The sequence below is a fragment of the Thamnophis sirtalis genome, unplaced genomic scaffold, assembly GCF_051295495.1.
Source record: "Thamnophis sirtalis isolate CommonGarterSnake01/CBP01778 unplaced genomic scaffold, rThaSir2_p1.2 scaffold_8, whole genome shotgun sequence".
NCBI classification, from domain to species: domain Eukaryota; kingdom Metazoa; phylum Chordata; class Lepidosauria; order Squamata; family Natricidae; genus Thamnophis; species Thamnophis sirtalis.
In genome coordinates, this window is record NW_028261388.1 from 60,266,940 (window position 1) to 60,288,432 (window position 21,493).

At 44.3% G+C, this 21,493-nt stretch overlaps 1 protein-coding gene across 6 annotated transcripts in view; it reads right to left on the minus strand.

The window, feature by feature from the left end:
* BCOR (BCL6 corepressor) overlaps positions 1-21,493 on the minus strand; it is a 121,072-nt gene that overhangs the window by 61,969 nt on the left and 37,610 nt on the right. For 5 of the 6 annotated variants that reach the window (XM_014060904.2, XM_087721778.1, XM_087721777.1 and 2 more), the window contains exons 2-3: positions 2,342-2,473; positions 1,128-1,206 (exon numbers count right to left, since the gene is read on the minus strand). In XM_014060904.2, the coding sequence (XP_013916379.2) occupies positions 1,128-1,206; positions 2,342-2,427 (165 nt within the window). In that variant the 5' untranslated portion in view covers positions 2,428-2,473. Of the gene's footprint in view, positions 1-1,127; positions 1,207-2,341; positions 2,474-5,795; positions 5,851-21,493 lie in introns of all 6 variants that reach the window. The other variant, XM_087721776.1, reaches the window with a different exon arrangement.

Genomic DNA, 21,493 nt, shown 5'->3' on the forward strand with positions numbered 1-21,493 from the left:
GGAGCTGGAAGGCCATTCTGCTTATGCCTGGAGTTCCTGTCTGCAGCTGCAGACGAGGTGCCTGCACGGGTCCTACTACAGGTGTTTTTTGTAATGGACCTTCCCACCCTGGTGCTAACCCCGTCAGGGTCTGTCTGCAGTAAGCGGGATGACCCGGCCCCAGTGCTGCTATTAGAAATAGAACGATCTGCCATTATCCCAGCAGACTCAAGCTTATAATCACGATCCCTTCATCTCCTTAGAATAGGGCCAAGAGCAATTCGCAAGCAGTTGCCACAAGTGTTGCTGGAGCAAAGAACACACAACCACACTGCTGTAGACCTTGTCCGCAATGGTGGAGTGGTGGCGTACTGACCTCCCAAAGCTTGTGGTTGGCAACTGTTATTACGTCGCCGTAGCTTTCGCCGTGAAAAAACACAAGGCATTGCTTCTCAGCTGAGGAAGAAGGTGCGAATTTCAAACTTGCCTCCAAAATGACTGCCCGTCGTACCCAGTGATTGCTCTGACCACTCAGAATGGCGGCGGCTGCTCAAGTTGTGCTGCTGAGGCAACTTCCCAATTCACAGTCCCTGCAAGTAGGGACTGCTACACGGCTCCACTCGCCGTCAGGAGAACGCAGGCTTTAAAGTGTTTGCTGGAATTTTTAAAGTGCTCATTCACCTCTCAAGGTAGGCTAGTACCCAAAACTATACCGAGCGGCTATCCATTGGAACGGAAAGCCACCCCAATGCTGCAACCGGATCAAACTCCTTTAAGCTAAGGAAATTAAAAGGCTACATACAAACACTAGTAATTATGCATTAAATATTGTCTATTAACCTAGAGAAAATATATTTACGTCTCTTCAGGCTGGACTGAGTTAAAAAATTGAACTCTTCCAGTCAGAGGAGGTGTGGTCAACAATTTCATAACTCAGTCTCTAGGCTAATGGACAAAGTTAACCCATGCTTGGATTCTCCAAGCAGCACACAGGAGAAAATAGAGATCTTAATGTCTAAATACCACATCTGAACCATAATGAACTAAATGCTTCATCATCTCCAACTGTACTTAATTATTTGTAAATGAAACAATATATAACAGGTTAACAACAATTGTATCTTTAATCTGTATTATCAGTTTCTTACCACACTGTGGTTCAGGTGATTTTCTTCCCTTAATTCCAGCCTGCTTTTCAAGACATCTCCATCATTTACAGGGATTTTCCTGTTTTAAAGGGATGTTTAAAAACAGGTTTAGAAATAAAATTATGATATTTATATTTTGATATGACTACTTTTTCCTATTAAGCTGTACCTTAATATGTATTTGTGAATACTATGGATACATAGTATTCCAGATTATAGGCAAAATAGTGCAGTGGAATATTAAGGAGCATGAGAATAATATCTACAGGCATTCATTCAGTTTTGAAAGTTCTTTTTTTATAAAAAGAAGTGTTTTTTAGAGACGTACAATAACCTTTCTAGTTAACATTCCAGGTTGGTTTATCTTTTTTTTAAAAAATGAAGGAAGTAGAAAATTATCACACTGTCCTAATATCATACAAAAGATGAGCTGTTCAGTGACAAAGAGGAAGCCACACATCTGTGCCTTGGCAGTGTTGCGGCCCAGGGACTTGTTATCCTAAAAAATGCCAATAAAAAAGCTCCTTGGTGCCAACTTTCAAATCCCAAGGACACAATTGCTGACATACAGCAGAAGGAAAGTTTCATCATTACCCAGAAGAGTCAATTCTAATCTATGATATTTAAAGTGACACAATCAATATATAAGATAAAGCAGCACCTTTGATTAAATATTGTACCAAAACACAGCTAGCCAAACACTTTTATAAACTTTTATATGTATCCTTTTATTAGTGCTTTGATAATGTAATGCCAAAAGTCCTCAACTACCATGTTTTGTAATCTTTCTTTCCTTCTTTCCTTTCCGTGTCACTTTAAACTAAAAAGAAAAAAGCTATATATCTTCAGCAAGGTTAGCAGTCTTAACATAACCTCTAAGAGAGACATCAGGTAATAATTGTTTGTCATGTCCCTTCAGAGTGTCAACAAAATGGGTTTCAGAAAGAGAAAAAAGTGGGGTGTCAAAAACAGAATCAGCTACTATGTGCATTTTCAATCAGAAAACCCTTGAGGAAATACGCTCAAAAGAACAATGTTGTAACATTGAATACAAGTATTGTACTTACAATCATTTTATCAAGTTTCCCATAAAACTTACTCTGAAAACTTTTATTTGTAAAATGGGCAAATGAATGCAATGTTCTCTACTATGGTAATAGAAAATCTCCAGTAATAATGGTAAAATTTACAATTTCTGATACATAAATATTTACCTGTCTTCATTAATTCCACACATACGGACCCTCTCACTGCTCATCCAGCTATGAACATTGCCATACAGGGGAGTTGCAGAAAGCATGACGTCGCCACTTAGAAGAGATTCTTTCTTCCCAAGCGTTTACAATCTATTTAAAAACAAGAACATATGGAATTGAGAAAACTGGCCTAGAAGGAAGTGCAAATATCACAGCAGAATCACCAGACTTTTTTGATAATTAATTCTGAATGTGGGATTGGAAGATAATAAAAGTGCATAGTTTACACACACACACACACACACACACACACACACACACAAATGCAATGAAAAAATTTATAGATCTGATGAGATAGATATTTTTTTCTTTATACACTTTCTGAGAATTATGATTTATTCCATTCTGTTGACAAATCTAACATTTTTAAGAGCTTCATTCAAATTTAGAAAACTAAAATCATTCTATTTTTATGAACAAAATACACCTGGCTTATACTCAGGAGAGAGATGACCATTTAATATTCCAGCAAAGTTAACCTATATATATACCTATTTCATTCTTCTACAATATTACTTTGAAAAACATAATGGAACTAGGCTCTAGAACGAATAAGCCATCAAAGGAAATCCAACTAACACTAATTAGTTATATCATTTATTGTATGTATTCCTGGCTCAGCTAACTAAAGATGTTAGAAATTGTAGTCCAACATAGGTGATAGATCTATCTACTATACACCAAACAGTAAAACCATAAAATATATTAAATAAACAGTACCAGCAGAAATCTATTATCTATCTAATGTGCTGCTTCAATCACTGGAAAAAACAATGTGTTAGCATTTAAAATACCAGAACAAAAATATTAAAAAGAAACTAGAACCAAGAAAACAATACTTTAGCACATTGGAAAAAGGATAAATCAAAGTGAATCACAACTATAACATCAATATACAATTAGGGAACAGATCACTCACTCTATTCCAAGGCCTTCTGAAAGAGCCAGGTTTTCAGACTTTTATGAAATCACAGTAGGGTTAGGGCTATGGAGATTTCAGGGGAACAATGTTCCACAAGATAGGAATACTTACAGAGAAGGCACATCTCCTATAATGCTGGGACCTGGAACATGTCACTTTACCAAAACAACAGGAGAAACATGGTACTAAAGCACAACCAACACCTTCAACTGCACTAGGAAGACCAAGATAGCTACTTCAGTTCACAAAGCAAAGATGCTGAATGGACAAAACAGAAGTTCCCATAACTACTCATATGACTGTATTCTGTATCAGTTGTCACTTTCAGTAATTTTCAAAGGTAAAGTGTAAAGTGCACTTCAATGGTCCAAATTTGAGGCAACTATGAAAAGGATTTCCTGATCCAGGAAAGAATGTAATTAGTGAATAAGATGGATTTTTGGGAAAGTGTTCATGGCTGCAACTGCCAGCCTAGTCCACTGAACATAAATTGAGGGCCCATGAGAATTCCCAAATTATATACAAATTTTACCTGGAAGAATTAAATTTCTGTAACAGGAAAGTTCTTGAAACCAAAGCCATTCAGTCCAGTGGTGGGATTCAACCGGTATAACTACTATTTCGCTGAGCATTTGAAAACTTACCTTCTACTGCAGTCCCTGTGCAAAACAGCTGAGGCGCGGCAATCCGCTCTCAGTTGGGCTTCAGAAAACAGAATATAGGTAAGTATCAGGGACGTACAGTCAGGGGAGACAGGGGAGGCGGGGCCTCACCGGTATCATGAGGAAAAGAAAAGAAAAATTAAAAGGAAAAAGGCTAAGGTAGTTGCTGCCAGAATGACTCTGCTTAGTGCTAACTGCAGGGGGAGGCGAAAAAACTACGGGCCTCCTTTGCATAAGGAATTTTTCGCCTTTTAACCCTTGCTCAGAGTTAAGCAAGGTTTAAAAGGCGAAAAATTTCTTATGCAAGAGAAGCATGTGGTTCACTGCCTCCTGGTCTGGGAGCAGCAGGTCTTGCCTAAGTTGCCTTTTTCTTTTTACATTTTCATCATGGCGGACAAGAGGAGAGTTGAAATGATCCTCTGACACAGCTGGAAAAGGTGGGCCCGAGGGAGGGGACAGGGGGAGGAATTCAAAATTCCAATCATCCATCCCCTATAATATGCAGCTATAAAGTGATATTTGATGTTTGACCGAGTATATAAGTATAGTAATATGGGACATCATTTTAAAATGGTCAGTTTCCTATAGAAAATTATAGTTATTCTTGAACACTTCCCAAAATTCACTGCAACATGTATGTATTATTTGGTTCACCAGTTGAAACATAAATAATTCCCTGAAGAATATTTAAAGTGGTAAAAAGAAGCTGACTTCTTCAAATGAGGACAAGGCTGGAGCGAGAGCCGCGGAGGCGAAAGGGGAAGAGGGGTGGGGGTGGGGTGTTCCAAGAGGCCTCCTCCCTTTTTGCACTCCGCAAGCCAGGCCCACAGCAGCAGAGGCTCAGCTCCGCTTCTATCACCCCCTCTCCGCTCCAGAGAAGCCGGCCGCGGGCGAGTCTCTGCAGCCCCAGTTCCGTTTCCGTCTCCAAGCAGTTCCGGGAGGAAATGGGCCAGCCCCGCTTCCCTCCCCAGATTTTCCGGGAGCGGAGGACCCGCATTCCGCTCCCCCTTCCAAGCCCCAAGTGGCCAGCCTTTCGCCTCCGCGGCTCTCGCTCCAGTCTTGTCTAGGCTCCTCCTCGACAGGCCTGCCGGAGCGCTGGAAGAAAGCGGCGGGAACCGAGGCTGGCCACTCGGGGCTTGGAAGGGGGAGCGGAATGTGGGTCCTCCTCTCCCGAAAAGTCCACGGAGGGAAGCGGGGCTGGCCTGTTTCCTCCCGGGGCTGCTTGGAGATGGCTTGCAGAATGCAAAAAGGGGAGGGGGCCTCTTGGAATACCCCCCCACCCCTCTTCGTCTTTGGCCTCTGCGGCTTTCGCTCCAGCCTGGGCAGGAACCGGCGCTCTTCTGCTGCGGGCGGGACATACTCCTGGTGGCCTGCGGCTCCGGTGCCTGCAAGGTGAAAATGTTTGCCCTGCGGGGCAGGCAAAAGTCGAAAGAAAGCGCCCCACTGCTTCTGCCTGGCATAGAGGTGCCCCGCGCCCTGCAGCTGGGTCGGACATAGCTGCGGGGCACGGGACGCCTCTATTTCAGACATAGCTGCTGCGGGGGAGCAAAAGCCACTTTCTTTCATTTTGCCTCACCAGCCATAAGCTTCACCGCACGTCACTGGTAAGTATAGAGCAGGGGCGGGTGGGCGGATGCAGCTGAAAGTCGGAGCAAATCAGTTCGCTCCCAGCTGATAGTTGGAGCTACCAGTTTGCCTGAACCAGTAGAATCCCATCCCTGATTCAGTACCATTCCAGCCTTTATAGACTCCAGATACTTTATAGATCTCCCCAACACTAACTGGTTAGCCAGGGGTTAAAGTGTAAAGTTTCATATCATCCACATACCAATGATGGTTGATCACTTGCTGATGGATGGATGTCATCAAACACTGTTATGTAGCTGTTGAATAGAAGCAGGAAAAGTATTAAGCCCTTTGGAACCCAATACAGCAAAGGTTTCAAACTACCATATTTTTCAGAATATAAGACGCACCTCCCCCCCCCAAAAAAAAGTGGGTGAAAATTTAGGTGCATCTTATAAACTGAATATGGGCGTTTTTGGCCTCCTGACTCCTCCGTTTATCATATTTTTGGCCTCCCCGGCCCCAAAAAGCACTCTGCAGTGAACCACATGGGCCATTTTCGCCAAAAATGGGCCCGTTTTTAGGCTCCCAAGCTTAAAAATTGTTTTTCCAGACCCCCAGAAGCACTCTGCAGGCCAAAAGCAGGCTCTGCAGAATGCTTCTGGGGCCTGGGAGGGCAAAAACACAATGCAAGGAGGTCTTGGGAGCCCAAAAATGGGCCTGTTTTTGGCAAAAATTGGTCCATTGTTGGTGAAAACAGGTCCTGCAGAGCACTGCAGAGTGCTTCTGGGGGCCTGGGAGGTGATGCACTGAAGGCATGGGAACCCCAAAACAGGCCTGTTTTTGGTGGAAATGGGTCCATTTTTGGTGAAAATGGGCCTTGCAGAGCCCTGCAGAATGCTTCGGGGGGGGGGGCAGGGAGGGCAAAAATGCAACACATGGAAGCCAAAAACTATTTTTTCTTATTTTCCTCCTGTAAATTTAGGTGTCTCTTATAGTCCAAAAAATATAGTAGTTGTGTCCGCACCTACTAACACAGATTAGAACCAGTGCAAAGGAAGAAGAGAACCATCATGACCTCATTTCCATACCTTGGAGATTGTCCATAAACATACTATGATTGAAGATTTGAAATGCCACAGACAGATCAGACTAGGGAAATTGTACTATTTCTATCTCAATCTTGACATTCCACAAGGGCAATCAGTGCCCTGTCAGTATTATATTCAACCATACAAAACAACAACATCAACAACAACAACAAGCCGCATTGAAAAAGGTCCTGATTCTTGGATGGAGCAAAGACACAGATTGGACTCCAAAGAGAAAGCAGAACAATTTTATGAAAAATAGTTTGGACCACAAGAGGAAATGTAGCATTGGCTTACCTGATACACTCATTTTCTGAAGAAGTGGAGATAGCATCCCTGTGTGAGTTATTCTCATATACCATCCAATAGAACTGAGTCTGCAAGTCCCTCCTCTTCCTGCTGAGATCCCCAGCTTTTTGTATGAGACTAATATGCAGACAGACGTGCGTGAACAAAAAAATGATCTCTCCAAGAATAACAGCCCGGATTCCAAGGGTGGGGCTGAATGCTGTCTCCATTTCTTCAGAAAATGAGCATAGGTAAGCCAACACTACATTTTTCTGACTCAATGGAGACAGCATCCCTGTGTGGAACATACCAAAGCATGTCTAGCATCACAGGTGAGAAACCTTCCGGGACGAATCCCCCTGATTAACCCTGACCAGCTGTAAGACTCTCCTCCCAAAAGCCGCATCAGCCGATGTGTACCTGTCAATCCTGTAGTGTCTAATAAAGGTGGATGGAGACGACCACGTGGCCATGCAATGGTGCCCGTGTGCCCCAGGTGGCCGCCCTACATGTCGAGTGTGCCGTAATGTTATCTGGATTGGGCTGAGCCTGAGAGGAATATGCCTTTGCAATGCATGCCCTGATCCACCTTCCCAAGGAGGCAGATAACGCCTTGAGCCCCATAGAGTCTGGCTGAAAAGATACAAACAGGGCTTCTGTGGAACGGAAAGTTGATGTTCTCCATAAATAGATCTCCAAAGCTCTTTGGACATCTATAATGTGCCACCTACATTCCAGGTGATGGACTGATTGTGGACAGAAGTTGGGGAGAACCAATTCCTGTGTGCGATGAAAGATGGAGTTTACCTTGGGGATGAATGCTGGGTCCACCCTGAGAACCATCCTGTCCAAATAGATAGTGCACAAGTCCTGTTTTATGGAAAGAGCCACTAACTCTGAAATTCAGCGAGTGGACATGATAGCTATTAGAAACAGTACCTTTTGTGACATGTAGAGAAGAATAGTGTCCTGCAACGGCTGGAATGTAGCCTGGGTGAGTGCTTGAAGGATGAGTGGTAGATCCCAGGACAGGTATCAATGCACGGTTGGAGGGTGTAAGTTGATGGCACCCTTCAGGAATTGCCAAATGAGCAGTTCGGTGGTCAGCGATCTGTCAAGTCCAGAGCAGAGGACGGAATAGAGGGCTGCAACTTGTCGTCAAAGGGTGTTAGGTGCCAAACCTGCAGCCAATCCATCCTGCAAGAAGTTGAGGATATGACACATCTGTCCCTGGGTAGGGGCCACCCTTTTGGTCCAGCACCAAGCGCAGAAGGCCTTCCAAGTACCATCATAGTTTCGAATAGTGGAGGGCCTCCTGGCTGCCTGGATCATCCAAATGACTTCTGGTGAAAGGCCCTCCACTATCATTGAGCACTGCTGAGCCTCCATGTAGTTAATTTGACCCACTGCAGATCCCAATGTGCCCCCTGAAAGAGCGAAGTCTTGGAGGGAGGGTCCCTCCATGGAGGAGCGATGGATAGAGACAGGAGATCTGTGAACCACAGGTGTCGCAGCCAGTTGGGGGCCAGAAGGACCAACTCCGCCCGCTCTTCCAGCATTTTCCTGATGACCCGCTGGATCAGGGGAAATGGAAGGAAGGTGTAAAGAAGGCCTGGCGACCAGCGACATTGTAGGGCATCCCTCCCCTCCGCGCCTAGAGACGTGTACCTTGCGTAAAACCAGGGAACCTTCTTGTTGTGGCTGGTAGCAAAGAAATCAGCCACTAGGGTTCCAAACCTCCTGGTCAGTTCCCGGAAGTGGGTTGCATGAAATTCCCACTCCTCCTGATCCACCTGTGATCAGCTCAGCCAGTCTGCTATGACGTTGTCAGTGCCTGCAATGTTTGGCCCGTATAGAGAGGAGGTGTGCCTCCGCCCAGGTTAGCAACCATTGGGCCTCCTTCATCAACTGTTTGGATCGTGTCCCACCCTGCCTGTTGACATGGGCTTTCACCATCATGTTGTCCATTAGGACCAACACGTGTTTCCCCTCCACTGATGACTGGAAGTGAAGAAGCCCCAGCCAGATCGCCCTCAGTTCCAGGAGGTTGATGGTCTGTTGCTGTTCCAAGTGGGTCCATTGGCCCTGTGCCATATCTGTTTCTGAATGGGCCCCCCCATCCCATCAGGTTGGCGTCGGTGGTCATTGTTACCCAGTGTGGCTCCCGGAACAGGCAACCCTGCATTATGGCCAGTGAAGACCACCAAGAGAGCTGCGGACCTTGGAGGGCAGTATGATTCAAACTGTAGAGCAGCTGCCGTTGCCCTTCTGGAATGGCAGGAGTAACCATTGGAGTGGCCTGCTGTGAAGCCTGGACCAGGGCACTATTGCAAAACATGAGACAATCTTGCCTAACAGCTGGGACAACTGTACCCAGTCCTGCCTCCTGACTAACCATGCTAACTCCTGGAGGCTCTGCTGATGTTCCCCTGATAGAAACACCTGATCAGGACGGGTGTCTATGAGGGTGCCCAGATGTATTATGCATTTGGTTGGAACCAGATGGCTCTTTGAAGTTTATTGAGAAGTGGGTCTCTAGAACGGTTAAGGTGTCCCGCAGATCCCTGCGGGCTTGGTCGGGGGACTTGGACAAAAGGAGAATGTCGTCCAGATAGCACATTATCCTTATGGGACAGGCCCATAGGTGGGCTTTCAAGGCTGCCAGCAGCTTGGTGCCAACGAGAGGCCGAATGGGAGAGCCTGATACTGGTAGTGGCGCCCCAGGTACCAAAAGCGCATATACCATTGGTGTTCAAGGTGGATCGGGACATGGAGGTAGGCCTGCATCAGATCTATCGAGTTGAGGAAGTCGTCTCTCCGGATGCCCTCTAGAATGGTCATTAACGAATGCATCTTGAACCACCGGTATACAACATGGCGGTTCAAGGCCTTGAGGTTGAGTATTGCTCTCCAGCCCCCCAACACTTTTGGGATGATAAACAATAGGGAGTAAAACGCCTGTCTCTGCTGGTCTTCCAGCACCGGCCGAATGGCCTGAATGTCCAAGAGGTGCCAAATGGCCTGGTCTACTTTTGGCTACTCTCAGTCCTGCGAAACATAGAAGGAAGAATTTTCCTTTTATCTTTAGATTCTATAAGCCTGGGTTCAAGGAGGGCTCCGAACAGTTTATCCAAGGTGGCGCAGTGGTTAAATGCAGCACTGCAGGCTACTGCTAGATCAGCAGGTCAGCGGTTCAAATCTCACCGGCTCAGGGTTGACTCAGCCTTCCATCCTTCCGAGGTGGGTAAAATGAGGACCCAGATTGTTGGGGGCAATATGCTGACTCTCTGTAAACCGCTTAGAGAGGCCTGAAAGGCCTATGAAGCGGTATATAAGTCTACTGCTATTGCTATTGCTATCCCCTGCAATCGGTTCAGAGGCCAGATGCCATTTATTTTTGGTATCAGCCTACCAAGGCTGCAACCATAGTAGATGCCTGGCCACTACAGCTGACCCCACTGACTTGACCGCAAATCTGGCCGCATTAATGGATGTGTCCGCCGAGAATTGAGGGGCCGCCTTCAAGTTTGTTGAGGTCTTGGTGGGACCTCGAATCTGAGCCCAGGATCCTATCTCTCAACTGCTGGAGCCATAGGAGTGTGGTCCTGTTAAAGAAGGATGATGCCGTGGCCGCCCTGATCGCCCAGGCGGTCGATTGGTGGCCCTTAATGAGGACGCATTCCACCCTTCTATCCTCTGCCTTCAGGGCATACTCTGGATTGCTAGGAACCACACTGGGTGAGGACAATGCTGCTATTGGAGCATCCACCGAGGGGACCTCCAAGGCCTTGGCCAGATCCAGCCCAATATTGTAAAAGCGTTTGTCCTGGGCTGAGGGAAAGGGGCCCAACCCCGGGAACTTCCACTGCCTTTGGACCACATCTAGGAAGAAAGCGGGGAAGGAACCACCTCCTTCTGCACAATGGGCTTGGTGAATACCAGTCCAGCTGAATCTCTTTTGGCCACTGGGGACTTAGAGGCATGGGCTGCCTCTAAGTTAGCTATTTTCTGGGCCTTGATTAGAAGAGACCTAAACACAGAAGGCTTGAAGAGGGCAGCTAAGGGAATCTGTTCTAAATCTGAATCCCTTACCAAGAGATGACAGAACCTGTGGGCCCTGAACTGTCCGTCCCTTCCGAAGCAGGGTGTTGAAGGGCCTCCTCTGTGTCTAGGTCCCCTATTTCAGAGCCCTCACTGTCTGGAGATAGATCTTCCTTAGAATAGGGAGTCTCGGCCGGTGCAGGGGTCTCAGAAGGAGAGGCTACTGTCACTGCCCAGGTCACGGCCTCTGACTGTTTCTGTGCCTCCTTTTGAGCCTTGGCGAATTGCTTGTCTAGGGACTTTTGCCTCCTGACTTCTGCTCTCTGTGTGGCCTTTGACTTGCCCTTGGTTCTACCTCCCTTCTTAGAGGGAGAGGACTTGTGCTTGCTGGGTAGGCGAAGTGTCAATGGGTCTTCCAGAGGGTCATCCAACAAAGGGGATGAGACCTCCCTTGCACCTCCTTCCATTCCTGCTCACACTGTCTGTCTAGATATTTAAGGTTAAAACAATGGAGGTGACGATCCCAATTAAGGGCACACCGGGGCCCGGCTTCTGGGTAAATGAGACCAGATAATGGCCTTTCTAGACAGGCATGCCTGGGCCTGTATCTAGCCCACAACAAGAGACCCACTGATCCCTGTGCGAAAAGCCTTGAAGTGATAAGTGAGGCAGGGCTGCTTACTCCTGATTTTGAGGATTAGGTCTGATTGCCTCCAATTCCTGTCTATCTCTGCTGTCTGTAGGAGTAGACTAGCTAAGGAAATAATAGGCTCCCCTTATTCAATCTCTTGATTCGGAGGCCAATACCTTAGTCTCTATTTAAAGGTTAAGAGGGGACTAGACCTAAACTAGAACTCAATAGCTGTAAGCCTGGTGGCCTAGAGGGAATACACTGGAGGGGGCTGTGACACCGGAGAAGCTATGCCTCTCAAAATGGCAACCGCCTTACAACTATGACCAAAACAGTGGCTGCAGCCTCTTCATGCCAAAAATGGCATTCAAAATGGCGGCCACAACTCCTACGGAGCTCAAAATGGCAGCCGCAACTCCTTTTGGTGCTAAAAAGCACTCCAGAGATCCCCAAGAGCAAGGGAAAGCTACTGCCAGCTCCCCACGCTCCTACGTGGCCTGACAAGGGACAAAACTGCCCCCTCCAACCTCCGCGCTCCCCGGGGCCCACTGCAAAACTTACTGGGGCATCTGCAGACGCAGATGCCGTCCTATGATCGGCAGCCACCTGCGCTGCCAGAGCTGATGCCCCGTGGCACTGTTCCCCGAGAAAGCCAAGCTACCTTCAGGAATCCAATGAGGGGGATCTAAAGGAACCTAGGAGTAAGGAAAATGTAAAATAAGAAATGTGAAACTCAGAAGAAGTAAGGGAAAATAGCACTATATTCAGGGAGAGATCAAAAGCATGTCTTGTTCAAGTGGTAGTGAGTGACAAACGCTGGGGATCTCAGCAGGAAGAGGCGGGACTTAAACTTTGCAGAATCAATTCTATTGGATGGTATATGAGAATAACCCACACAGGGATGCTATCTCCACTGAGTCAGAAAAATGGGAATTAGTGATAAAGAAGAGACAAGACGACAAGAAGAATGGATGGAAGAGAAGGACATGCAAGAGGTACATATAAAAAAACAACATGAATTATTGGAATATCCGAAAATTGGAAAATTACATACTGCTTTATCACTACAAAAGAAAAGGGGAATAGCCTTGTATATAAAAGAAACAATAAATGCCAAACAAGTTTTTACAGATGAGGAATGGAGAATTTTGATGGTGGAAATAATGATGAATAATAAATTGATAATTTTGGTAGCAACATATGCACCAAATAGCAACCAAGAGGTTTTTTTATTTAAAAAAAATCCATGAAAAAATAACAGAATTGGCATATGAATATATCTATATCCTGGGTGATTTTAATGCAATTGTGGATACAGAAATTGACTATAAAACTAGAAAAGTAAATAAAAAGGCAAAGAAAACACTGCCTAAAGTCTTTTCTAGAATGGTGGAAAAACTAGCTGTTCAAGATGTTTGGCATGAAATGCACCCTAAAGAAAACAAATATTCATTTTATTCTAACAGACGTATATCTTGGTATATATGTCTGTTAGACATATATACCAAGACACGCCTTATGTGCCTTATGATATATAAGGCTTTAGAGACAGAATGACCATTGGCTTACCTGAATGGTCATTCTCAAGGCGCTGCGGGAGTGTCCAAGCATGGATTAACTTCAGTTTGCTGCCCAAGGACTGAGTTCAAATCTTTGTGCAGCCACGCCTCCTATTCCCCACAGAGGCTCAGTTTTAAAAACGAAGGCATCCAATCCAAAGGGTGCTATATGGAAAAGTCTGTGTCTTATAGGTGCTAAGTCCTGCACCCACACAAGAAAAACCCCAGGGCGGGGTTGGATACTCCCGAACGACCATTCAGGTAAGCCAACGGTCATTCTCCTAGGCGCTGCTTTGAGTGTCCAAGCATGGGACATACCCAAGCTATGTGGTCCCAGGGTGGGAAGAAGGAATGTCCCGGGTAACAGGGGCCACAAGGACCCGCTGTAAGACCCTCCTTCCAAACGAAGCCTCAGCTGAGGCAAAGGTGTCCAGTCTGTAATTTCGAATGAATGGAGACAGCGAGGACCAAGTGGTTGCCCGACAGATCTCTTCAATGGGTGCTTGAGTGGCTCAGGCAGCCGTCGTCACAGCGCTCCTCATGGAGTGTGCTGTTATATGAGGAGGAACAGGCCTGGCTTGTTGTTCGTAGGCCAACTTTATGCATGCGCACAGCCAGTGACCTATGGTGGAAGATGACACTTTCCCGCCCATTGTAGTAGGTTGGAATGACACGAAGAACGATTCCGACTTGTGAAAGGAGGCCGTCCTCTTTTTGTACACCCGCATAATGCAGCGCACATCCAGCTTGTGCCCTAGCCCTGGGATGGCTAGGGTGCTGGCAAAAGTCGGGGAGGATCACCTCCTGTGTTCTGTGGAATAAACTGTTAATTTTTGGTAAAAAGGCTGGGTCCAATCTCAGAATGACCCTGTCCAAATGAATGATACAGAGGTCCTTCCTAACAGAGAGCGCAGCCAGCTCTGAGATGGATGGTGATGTTGAGATCTGGCACGCCCTCTGTCTGGATGCCAACATTAACAGGATGTCATCCAGGTAGCAGACGATCCTCACTGGATGAGTCCTGAGGTGTGCAGCGACAGCAGCCAGGAGCTTGGTGAAAGTCCTGGGGGCCGATGACAGGCCGAAGGGAAGAGCCTTGTATTGATAATGCTGGTTTGCAAACTGGAACCTCAGGAACTTGTGATGTGCTGGATGAATGGGAACATGCAGGTATGCTTCCTTCAGGTCAATTGAAGTCAGGAAGTCGCCCTGCCTGATGCAACCCAAGATGGTCTGGAGTGACTGCATCTTGAAGCGCTTGTACACTATGTGGACATTGAGTTTTTTGAGATCCCGAATGGCTCTCACCCCTCCCAAAGCTTTGAGAACCAGAAAGAGGATTGAGTAGAATCCCCTGCCTTCCTGACCCCGGGGCACCTGCTCTATGGCCGCTGTGTCCAGTAGATGCTGGATCTCCGCCTGCATCATCTGTCGCTTGTGGGGCAACGTTGGGATGGGGCAACAAATGAAGGACCGAGGAGGAAGAGAAAGGAAGTCTAAGGTGAGGTCGTGATGAATAGAGTTCAGTACCCAAGCGTCCGCCATTGTCTCCTCCCACTGGTCGGTGTAAAGTTATAGCCGACCCCCGATGGGAAGGGACCGGTGACGGTCACTTGGATCTGTGAAAGAAGCAGTTGGAAAAAACCCTTGAAAGGACCTGCGATTCCCCTGCTGCCTGGGTTTGTCCCTGAAGGACGCCCTATCCTGGGTGAGGTCCTGTGATTGGGAATAGGACCTGGCAAAGCTTCCTGAGGAGGAAGGGGAGTCATTGTCTGAAAGGACTGCCTACGAAAATAGGACCAGCCTTTGCAGTCCGGTTTCTTGGTGATCGCCAGTAAAATCTCCCATTTGTCCTTGGACTCAATCAGGACAGAGTCCAAGGCCTCCCCAAATAGCTTGCCACCCTTGAAGGGTGCCGAGGCCAACTTCCACTTAGCCTTCATGTCTGTCTGCCAGTGGCATAGCGACAACAAGCGTTGAGTGGTCACATTTGAAGCCATGGTTCTTGATGAAAATTTGGTGGCATTAAGGGAAGCATTGGTGGAGTACTCGACCACTGCAATGATCTTGTTCACGTCTTGGCATGACCTAGTATCCCCAGCAGGGAGGTTGGCTAACAGCTTGCGAAGCCAAAATAGTGCTGCCCTGCTGAAGTAGGAAGAGGAGGAGGAGGCCTTCATGGCCCACACAGTGGCCATGTGAGTTTTATCACAGGCCTTCTCCACCTTTTTGTCTTCCGCTTTCAGACCTTCCAGTAGGTCCGAGTTGGAAGTCAGTGCCACTATGGGATCATCCACTTGCAGAAGCTTCAAGAGCTCCTCCATGCTGGTCTCTACCAAGTAGAGCTTTTTATCCACCCCACTAGGATTGGCCAATGACCCAGGTTGAGCCTATTGTTGCTGTATGATATCCAGGAACAGCTGTGGCACTGGAACCAACTCCTGAGGAGGAATGATTTCCTTAAAGAGGCCTGCGCCTGAATCCCCTGGTCCTATAGTCTCCTTGTTACCCTGATCAGTGGTATTCTTATCAGATTGGGCGGGAAGTCCCACTTGAATGGATGAAGCCCTAGCCTTGGTCAGAATGGCCTTGGTAGTCTTAAATAAACCAGAGAATGCGGGAGCATCGGGGGGGCGGATTCTCGTCCTCTGACAGATCAGGGGCATCCTGTCCACCTTCCTCCTCATCAGACACCTCGCTGACCGCTGAGGAAGCAGGAGGGAAGGCCCCAGAGAGTTGAGGGAGAACCCCAGTGTTCTGCCCTCTGGCTTTGGCTTTGCTCAGGAGAGGCAAGGATAAACCCAGTTGTTGGATGCCATTAGCAATCCCCTGTGATATTGCCCATTGAAACACCTCCTGCATTGCTTGGGATAACTCAGGAGCTTCCCTAGAGCTAGGGCCAGTGGGAGGAGCCTCCTCCCCCATTAGAGAATAAACCTCTTCCATGTCTATCTTCTCCAGAGAGGAAATAGGAGACCTGGGGGAAGCCCTGGAAGGGTTGGGAGAAAATCCAAAATCCCCTTCGTCTGCCAGAGATGGAGAGCCCTCCCGTGGAGTCTCCGCCAAGGGAATGTCTGTAGAAACTGGAGGTGGAGGGGGTTCCCTGGCTTGCACAGTTTGTGCCTGGGCACTAACTGCCTTTTGAAACTGTCTCTCCAGGGCCTTCTGTCTCCTTTCAGCCAACCTTTCTGCAGCTTTTGAGACTTTCTTGGCTTGGGGCTGTTTCCCTTTTGCAGGGCAGCCTGCACTGTCCCCCTTAGCAGCAGGGTTGGGCTTGTTGCGTTTGTTAGCAGGAGGTTCAGCTTGATCCCTGGCTTCAGACATGTTCCTGTTGGCCATGGCACACTTCTTTCTCAGTCAGAGCTTTAGATGTGATAATCCCAGTAATGCAATAGTTCTGGAAGTATGCCCCTTTAATTCAGTCCAGGTTCTGAGAAAAATGGGGCCTTGTCGGGATCAGTAACAGTCAGCAATATTTTGGCGCCAAAAATGGAAGTCCCAAGGCGCTGCAGATCTGCACAGTGATAAAGCAAGGAATGGCCGGAGAGAGCCAAACCCCTTGCAGCCACTCTCAATAGTCTTCCTGGGGAGGGGGAGACCTGCCTGGAGACCCAGAGCGAGATCCCAAATTAAGAAGCCCTCCCAGAGGTGATCTGCTGTGGAAACCAGGTTGTGGCAAAGCAAACGGCTTGAGAATAAAGCGTGCCGCTTTTTTCCTGTCCAAAATGGCCACTGCAAGCTATGGAGCGCACCGGGGAGCTGCCCGCAGTTTGGAGAGTTCAGTAGAGCCTCTGTTCTAAATCAAACTCAAAGGGATCCCTACCTGCCTACCTGCCCCCAGAGCTCGCCAGCAGCCGTTGACGAGTCTCCCGGTGGTGCCTCAACCACAGTGGTCACAGAAGGCAGCCACGCTGCGAGCACCTGTTCCGCGCTTCAATTAGGAGTGAACTTTCCTCCAGTGATTTTTAAAGAATCCTAATATGCTAAACATAAAAATAAGAAAAAAGGCTACACTAACTGCTTGGAGAGTCCAATTTGCTGTTCAAGGACTGGAATTCCCCAACTGCAACTTTTTAGGGCGACTGAGTTTTTAAAACTGAGCCTCTGTGAAGAACAAGAGGCGTGGCTACACAAAGATTTGAACTCAGTCCTTGGGCAGCAAGCTGAAATTAACCCATGCTTGGACACTCCAAGCAGCACCTAGGAAAATTACAAAAATCCACAAAAAAAGTAAATAAAAAGGAAATAAAGAACCAAATGGATTTAATAAAACATAAAATTAGTTTAATGGAGAAAGAAGAATTAGCACGCAAAATTAAAAGTGTTAAACAAAACTTCTTTGAAAATTCTAACCAGGAAGATGGCTGGGGTATAAGTTAAAAAAGAGGGGAAAAAAGCTGACAGACAAATTAATGGACAATGGAGGGGAAATGTGCTACTAAAATGAACAGAAAAAGAAAGTGATTCAGAATTATTATAAGAAGCCATATGAGCAAGAGTTAATATCAGAAGAGAAAATAAATCAATATTTAGAAAAGGTGAAAATACCTAAAATACCTGAAACAGTTTAAACACCACTAGATGAACGTATATCTATGATGGAGTTAACAGAAGCAATTAAGAGGCAAAAAAATGGGAAGACACCTGGACCGGATGGTCTACCACTGAACTATATAAAGAACTGCAAGAAACTTTGAGTCAACCAATGTTGGAAGTATTTAATGAACTTTTGTTAGAGGCAAAGGTACCGAATTCATGGATGGAAGCTTATATCACTCTTATACTGAAAGAAGATGCAGATTTACAACAAATAAAAAATTACAGGCCAATATCCTTGTTAAATGCGGATTACAAAATATTTGCATCAATTTTTAAATCAATTCAAACATACAGATGAAAATGGTTTTTTACCTAAGAGTCAAATTAAAGACAACATGAGAATAATCTTGAATACCTTGGAGTACTATGAAACACATCCAGAGAAGTAAATGGCGTTGATTTTCTTAGATGCACAGAAAGCATTTGACAATGTGAATTGGCGATTTATGTTAGCAGTTACGAAAGATGGACTTTGGGGAAAGATTTATTGAAATGATAAGGGTGCAAACCGCAAAAGTGATGGTAAATGGAGATATGACTGAGGAAGTTAGTAGTAAGAAAGGTACAAGACAAGGATGCCCTCTGTCTCCATTATTGTTTAAATTGATGTTGGAAGTACTGAATAGAAATATTAGACAAGACATAGAGATAAAAGGCATGGAAATTGAAAAGAAACAATACAAATTACAGGCATTTGCAGATGATCTAACCTTTATTTTGGAAGACCCATTAACAGGGCCTAAATTAATAAAAAATATATAAGAATATGGAGAAGTGGCAGGACTGAAAATAAAAAGAGAAAACTAAAATCTTAGTTAAAATTTTTACAGATAAGCAAAAAATAGAATTAGTAAAGAGGTAGGCATTCACATAGTAAAGAAAGTTAAATATTTAGGGTTCCAACTGACAGTAAGATGCATAACAATTAAGGAAGATAATTATTATAAATTGTTGAAACAAATCCAAATAGATTTGGAAAAACTGAAGAATTTGCAATTATCCTTGGTAGGAAGAATAGCAACAATTAAAATGAATATAGGGCCAAGGCTATTGTACCTATTCCAGACAATTCCATTAAAATTGGAAAAGAAATATTTTGAAGAACTGACTAAAATAATACATAAATATATTTGGTAAGGGAAAAAAGCAAGAATTGGTCTGAAAATGATGCAAGATATAAGAAATAGAGGAGGCTTTGGACTACCAAACTGGGAATTGTACTATCAGGTGGCAGTACTTACATGGATGAAAGAGTGGATTGTACTGAGGAATATAAGATTATTGACTTTGGAAGGATACATTTTTATGGTATGGGAAAAATAAGATACATGGATATTTTCAGAGACATTATATAAGGAATGAATTATTATTGGTGTGGAAGAAAATTAAAGAACAATGTTATTTGAGGATAGTAGTTTGACTTTCAACAATGGAAGTATTGATCCATCCAAATATTATTAATATGGGAAAACATTGTTAGATATAAAGATATTTTAAATAAAGAAGGGGGACTTAAAACAAAAGAAGAAATGAGGGAGCAAGGGATCAATATGATGTGGTATTCTCATGTGCAGATGCAGTCTAGATATGAGAAAGATGTTAAATTACAGGATTTTTACAAAGAATTAATGGAGTTAGGTAAAATTCCAACAAGAACAGAAGAAAGATTAATAAAGTAACTGTATAATTATTTATTGGGCATAAAATTGGAAGAAGAACAAGTAAAAGAAACAATGATAGCATGGGTGAAGAATTTTGGCTATACAATAGAATTGGATAAATGGCAGAAATTGTGGAATAGGAATTACAAATTAATAATGTCAACTGCATATAAAGAGAATTTGTACAAGATGTTTTACAGATGGCATCTACCCCCGGCGAGGTTGGCAAAGATGTTTAAAAACAAGTCAGCTAAATGTTGGAAGTGCCACCAAATACCTGGATCTTATTATCATATGTGGTGGACATGTGGAGAAGCAAAGAAATATTGGACAAAAATTACGACATGGTTGGAAGAGATGATACAACAATGTATTGAGCTGAAGCCAGAAACATTTCTGCTGGGAATTCTATCTGAAATTTATAATAAAGAGAATGTATATTAAATTCATGTATTAACTGCAGCTAGAATTGTATTTGCACAACATTGGAAAAGTGAAGAGATCCCTATTGATGAGAAGGTGATAAGAAAATATTAGAATGTGCAGAAATAAATAGACTAACATTAGCAATTAAAGAGAAAGAGCAAACTGAATATTATATGATTTGGGAAGTATTTTACCAATGGTTGGAGAGAAAAAAAGGAGTTTGGAAATGAAGAAAACTAAAAAATAAGTAGAGAATACACTTAGATAAAGATATAAAAGTTAGTATGTGTATGATAAGAATAATGATGTTTAATGATATATTATTACTAGAAGATAGTAAGAAGAAAAACAGAGAGTTTTATAATGTTTAAATGCTTGATATATTATAATACAACTTAGGGAAATGTTAATATGAATGTGAAAGATGTGGCAAAAGAGGAACGATGTTGCACAGAGATGTTTGTACCCAGATGTCACACTGCACTAGGAAAGATGGAATATTTTTTTTTGTAACCAAAAAATAATAAAACTCTTTTTTTAAAAAAAAGGTCCAGATTATCTTTGATAGGTGTTGATAACAGAAGAAACAAGTGACCAATACATAGCAATGCTAAGATTCTGAAGGATTCTGTCCACTTCCTTGAGACTTGCAGATTCAAACTCCTCTCCAGATAATAGAGCAGGGCTCCTGTTCAGTCAGTTCCCCAGAACATGTCCAACCAGAATCCACTGAATGAATTCAAATGTCAGATGCCTAGCAGATTCCTCATAACAGCTCTTCTAATGTTTATCATGGCTCTCCAGCCACATATAAGTTAACAGATTCTTAAAAGAGGCCACTGGATGGCATCCTGGAATTATGATAGGAGTGGGAAAATAATTACATTTTGCTGCCCTTATCACCACCATGTTGGTCATAACATAAACTCATGCAAATGTTTAGACTCATTCTTCTTATTTCTCCAGCTCTATGTCTTTTCTGACTCTTGACACTCCTCCAAAAAACTAAGGAGTCCAACAAAATCACAACAGAAGTCATTCAGATGCAATCCTATCTAAAGCCATTTCAAAAAACAATTAAGACATCAGTTTAACTGCCAGCCCAAAAATTCAGAAAACTCCCCAGGCACTATCTGGAAATCAAATGATATAAGAGAACTAGTGATTTAATAGGCTCAATTTTTATACAGTGGGAAGCAGGACTAAAAATCTCCAAAGGAATCAGAAAGTAGTTGTAATATGACAAAAGATAGGTATTAATGTTCATTATCCTCAGATTCCTTCATATTTGCCCCAATACAGAGACTATATCTAATATTTGAGTACCCATGTACTACTTTATGTTGCTTACCTTGTCTTATGGGTTAGGCTTGAATAGTTCTTTACAGAATATAATAGTTACTATTCTTATTAATATAATTCTTTTTCATATATTTTAAGCCTAAGTCATTTAAAGGGTCACATAAGAAAGCATAAAGAAATTAGTGCAATAAATCACTCTTGTCAGAATTCATAAAAGTCCAGAACCCCAATGAAATCAACACTGTCCTAATTGTTTGTTTCTCTCACACACTTTGTAGCAAATTTCTGGGAATCTTGAAATCCAAATAGAAATCAAGAGTTCTGTACTTCAAAGCCCAATACATTTCATACCAGCACAGCAT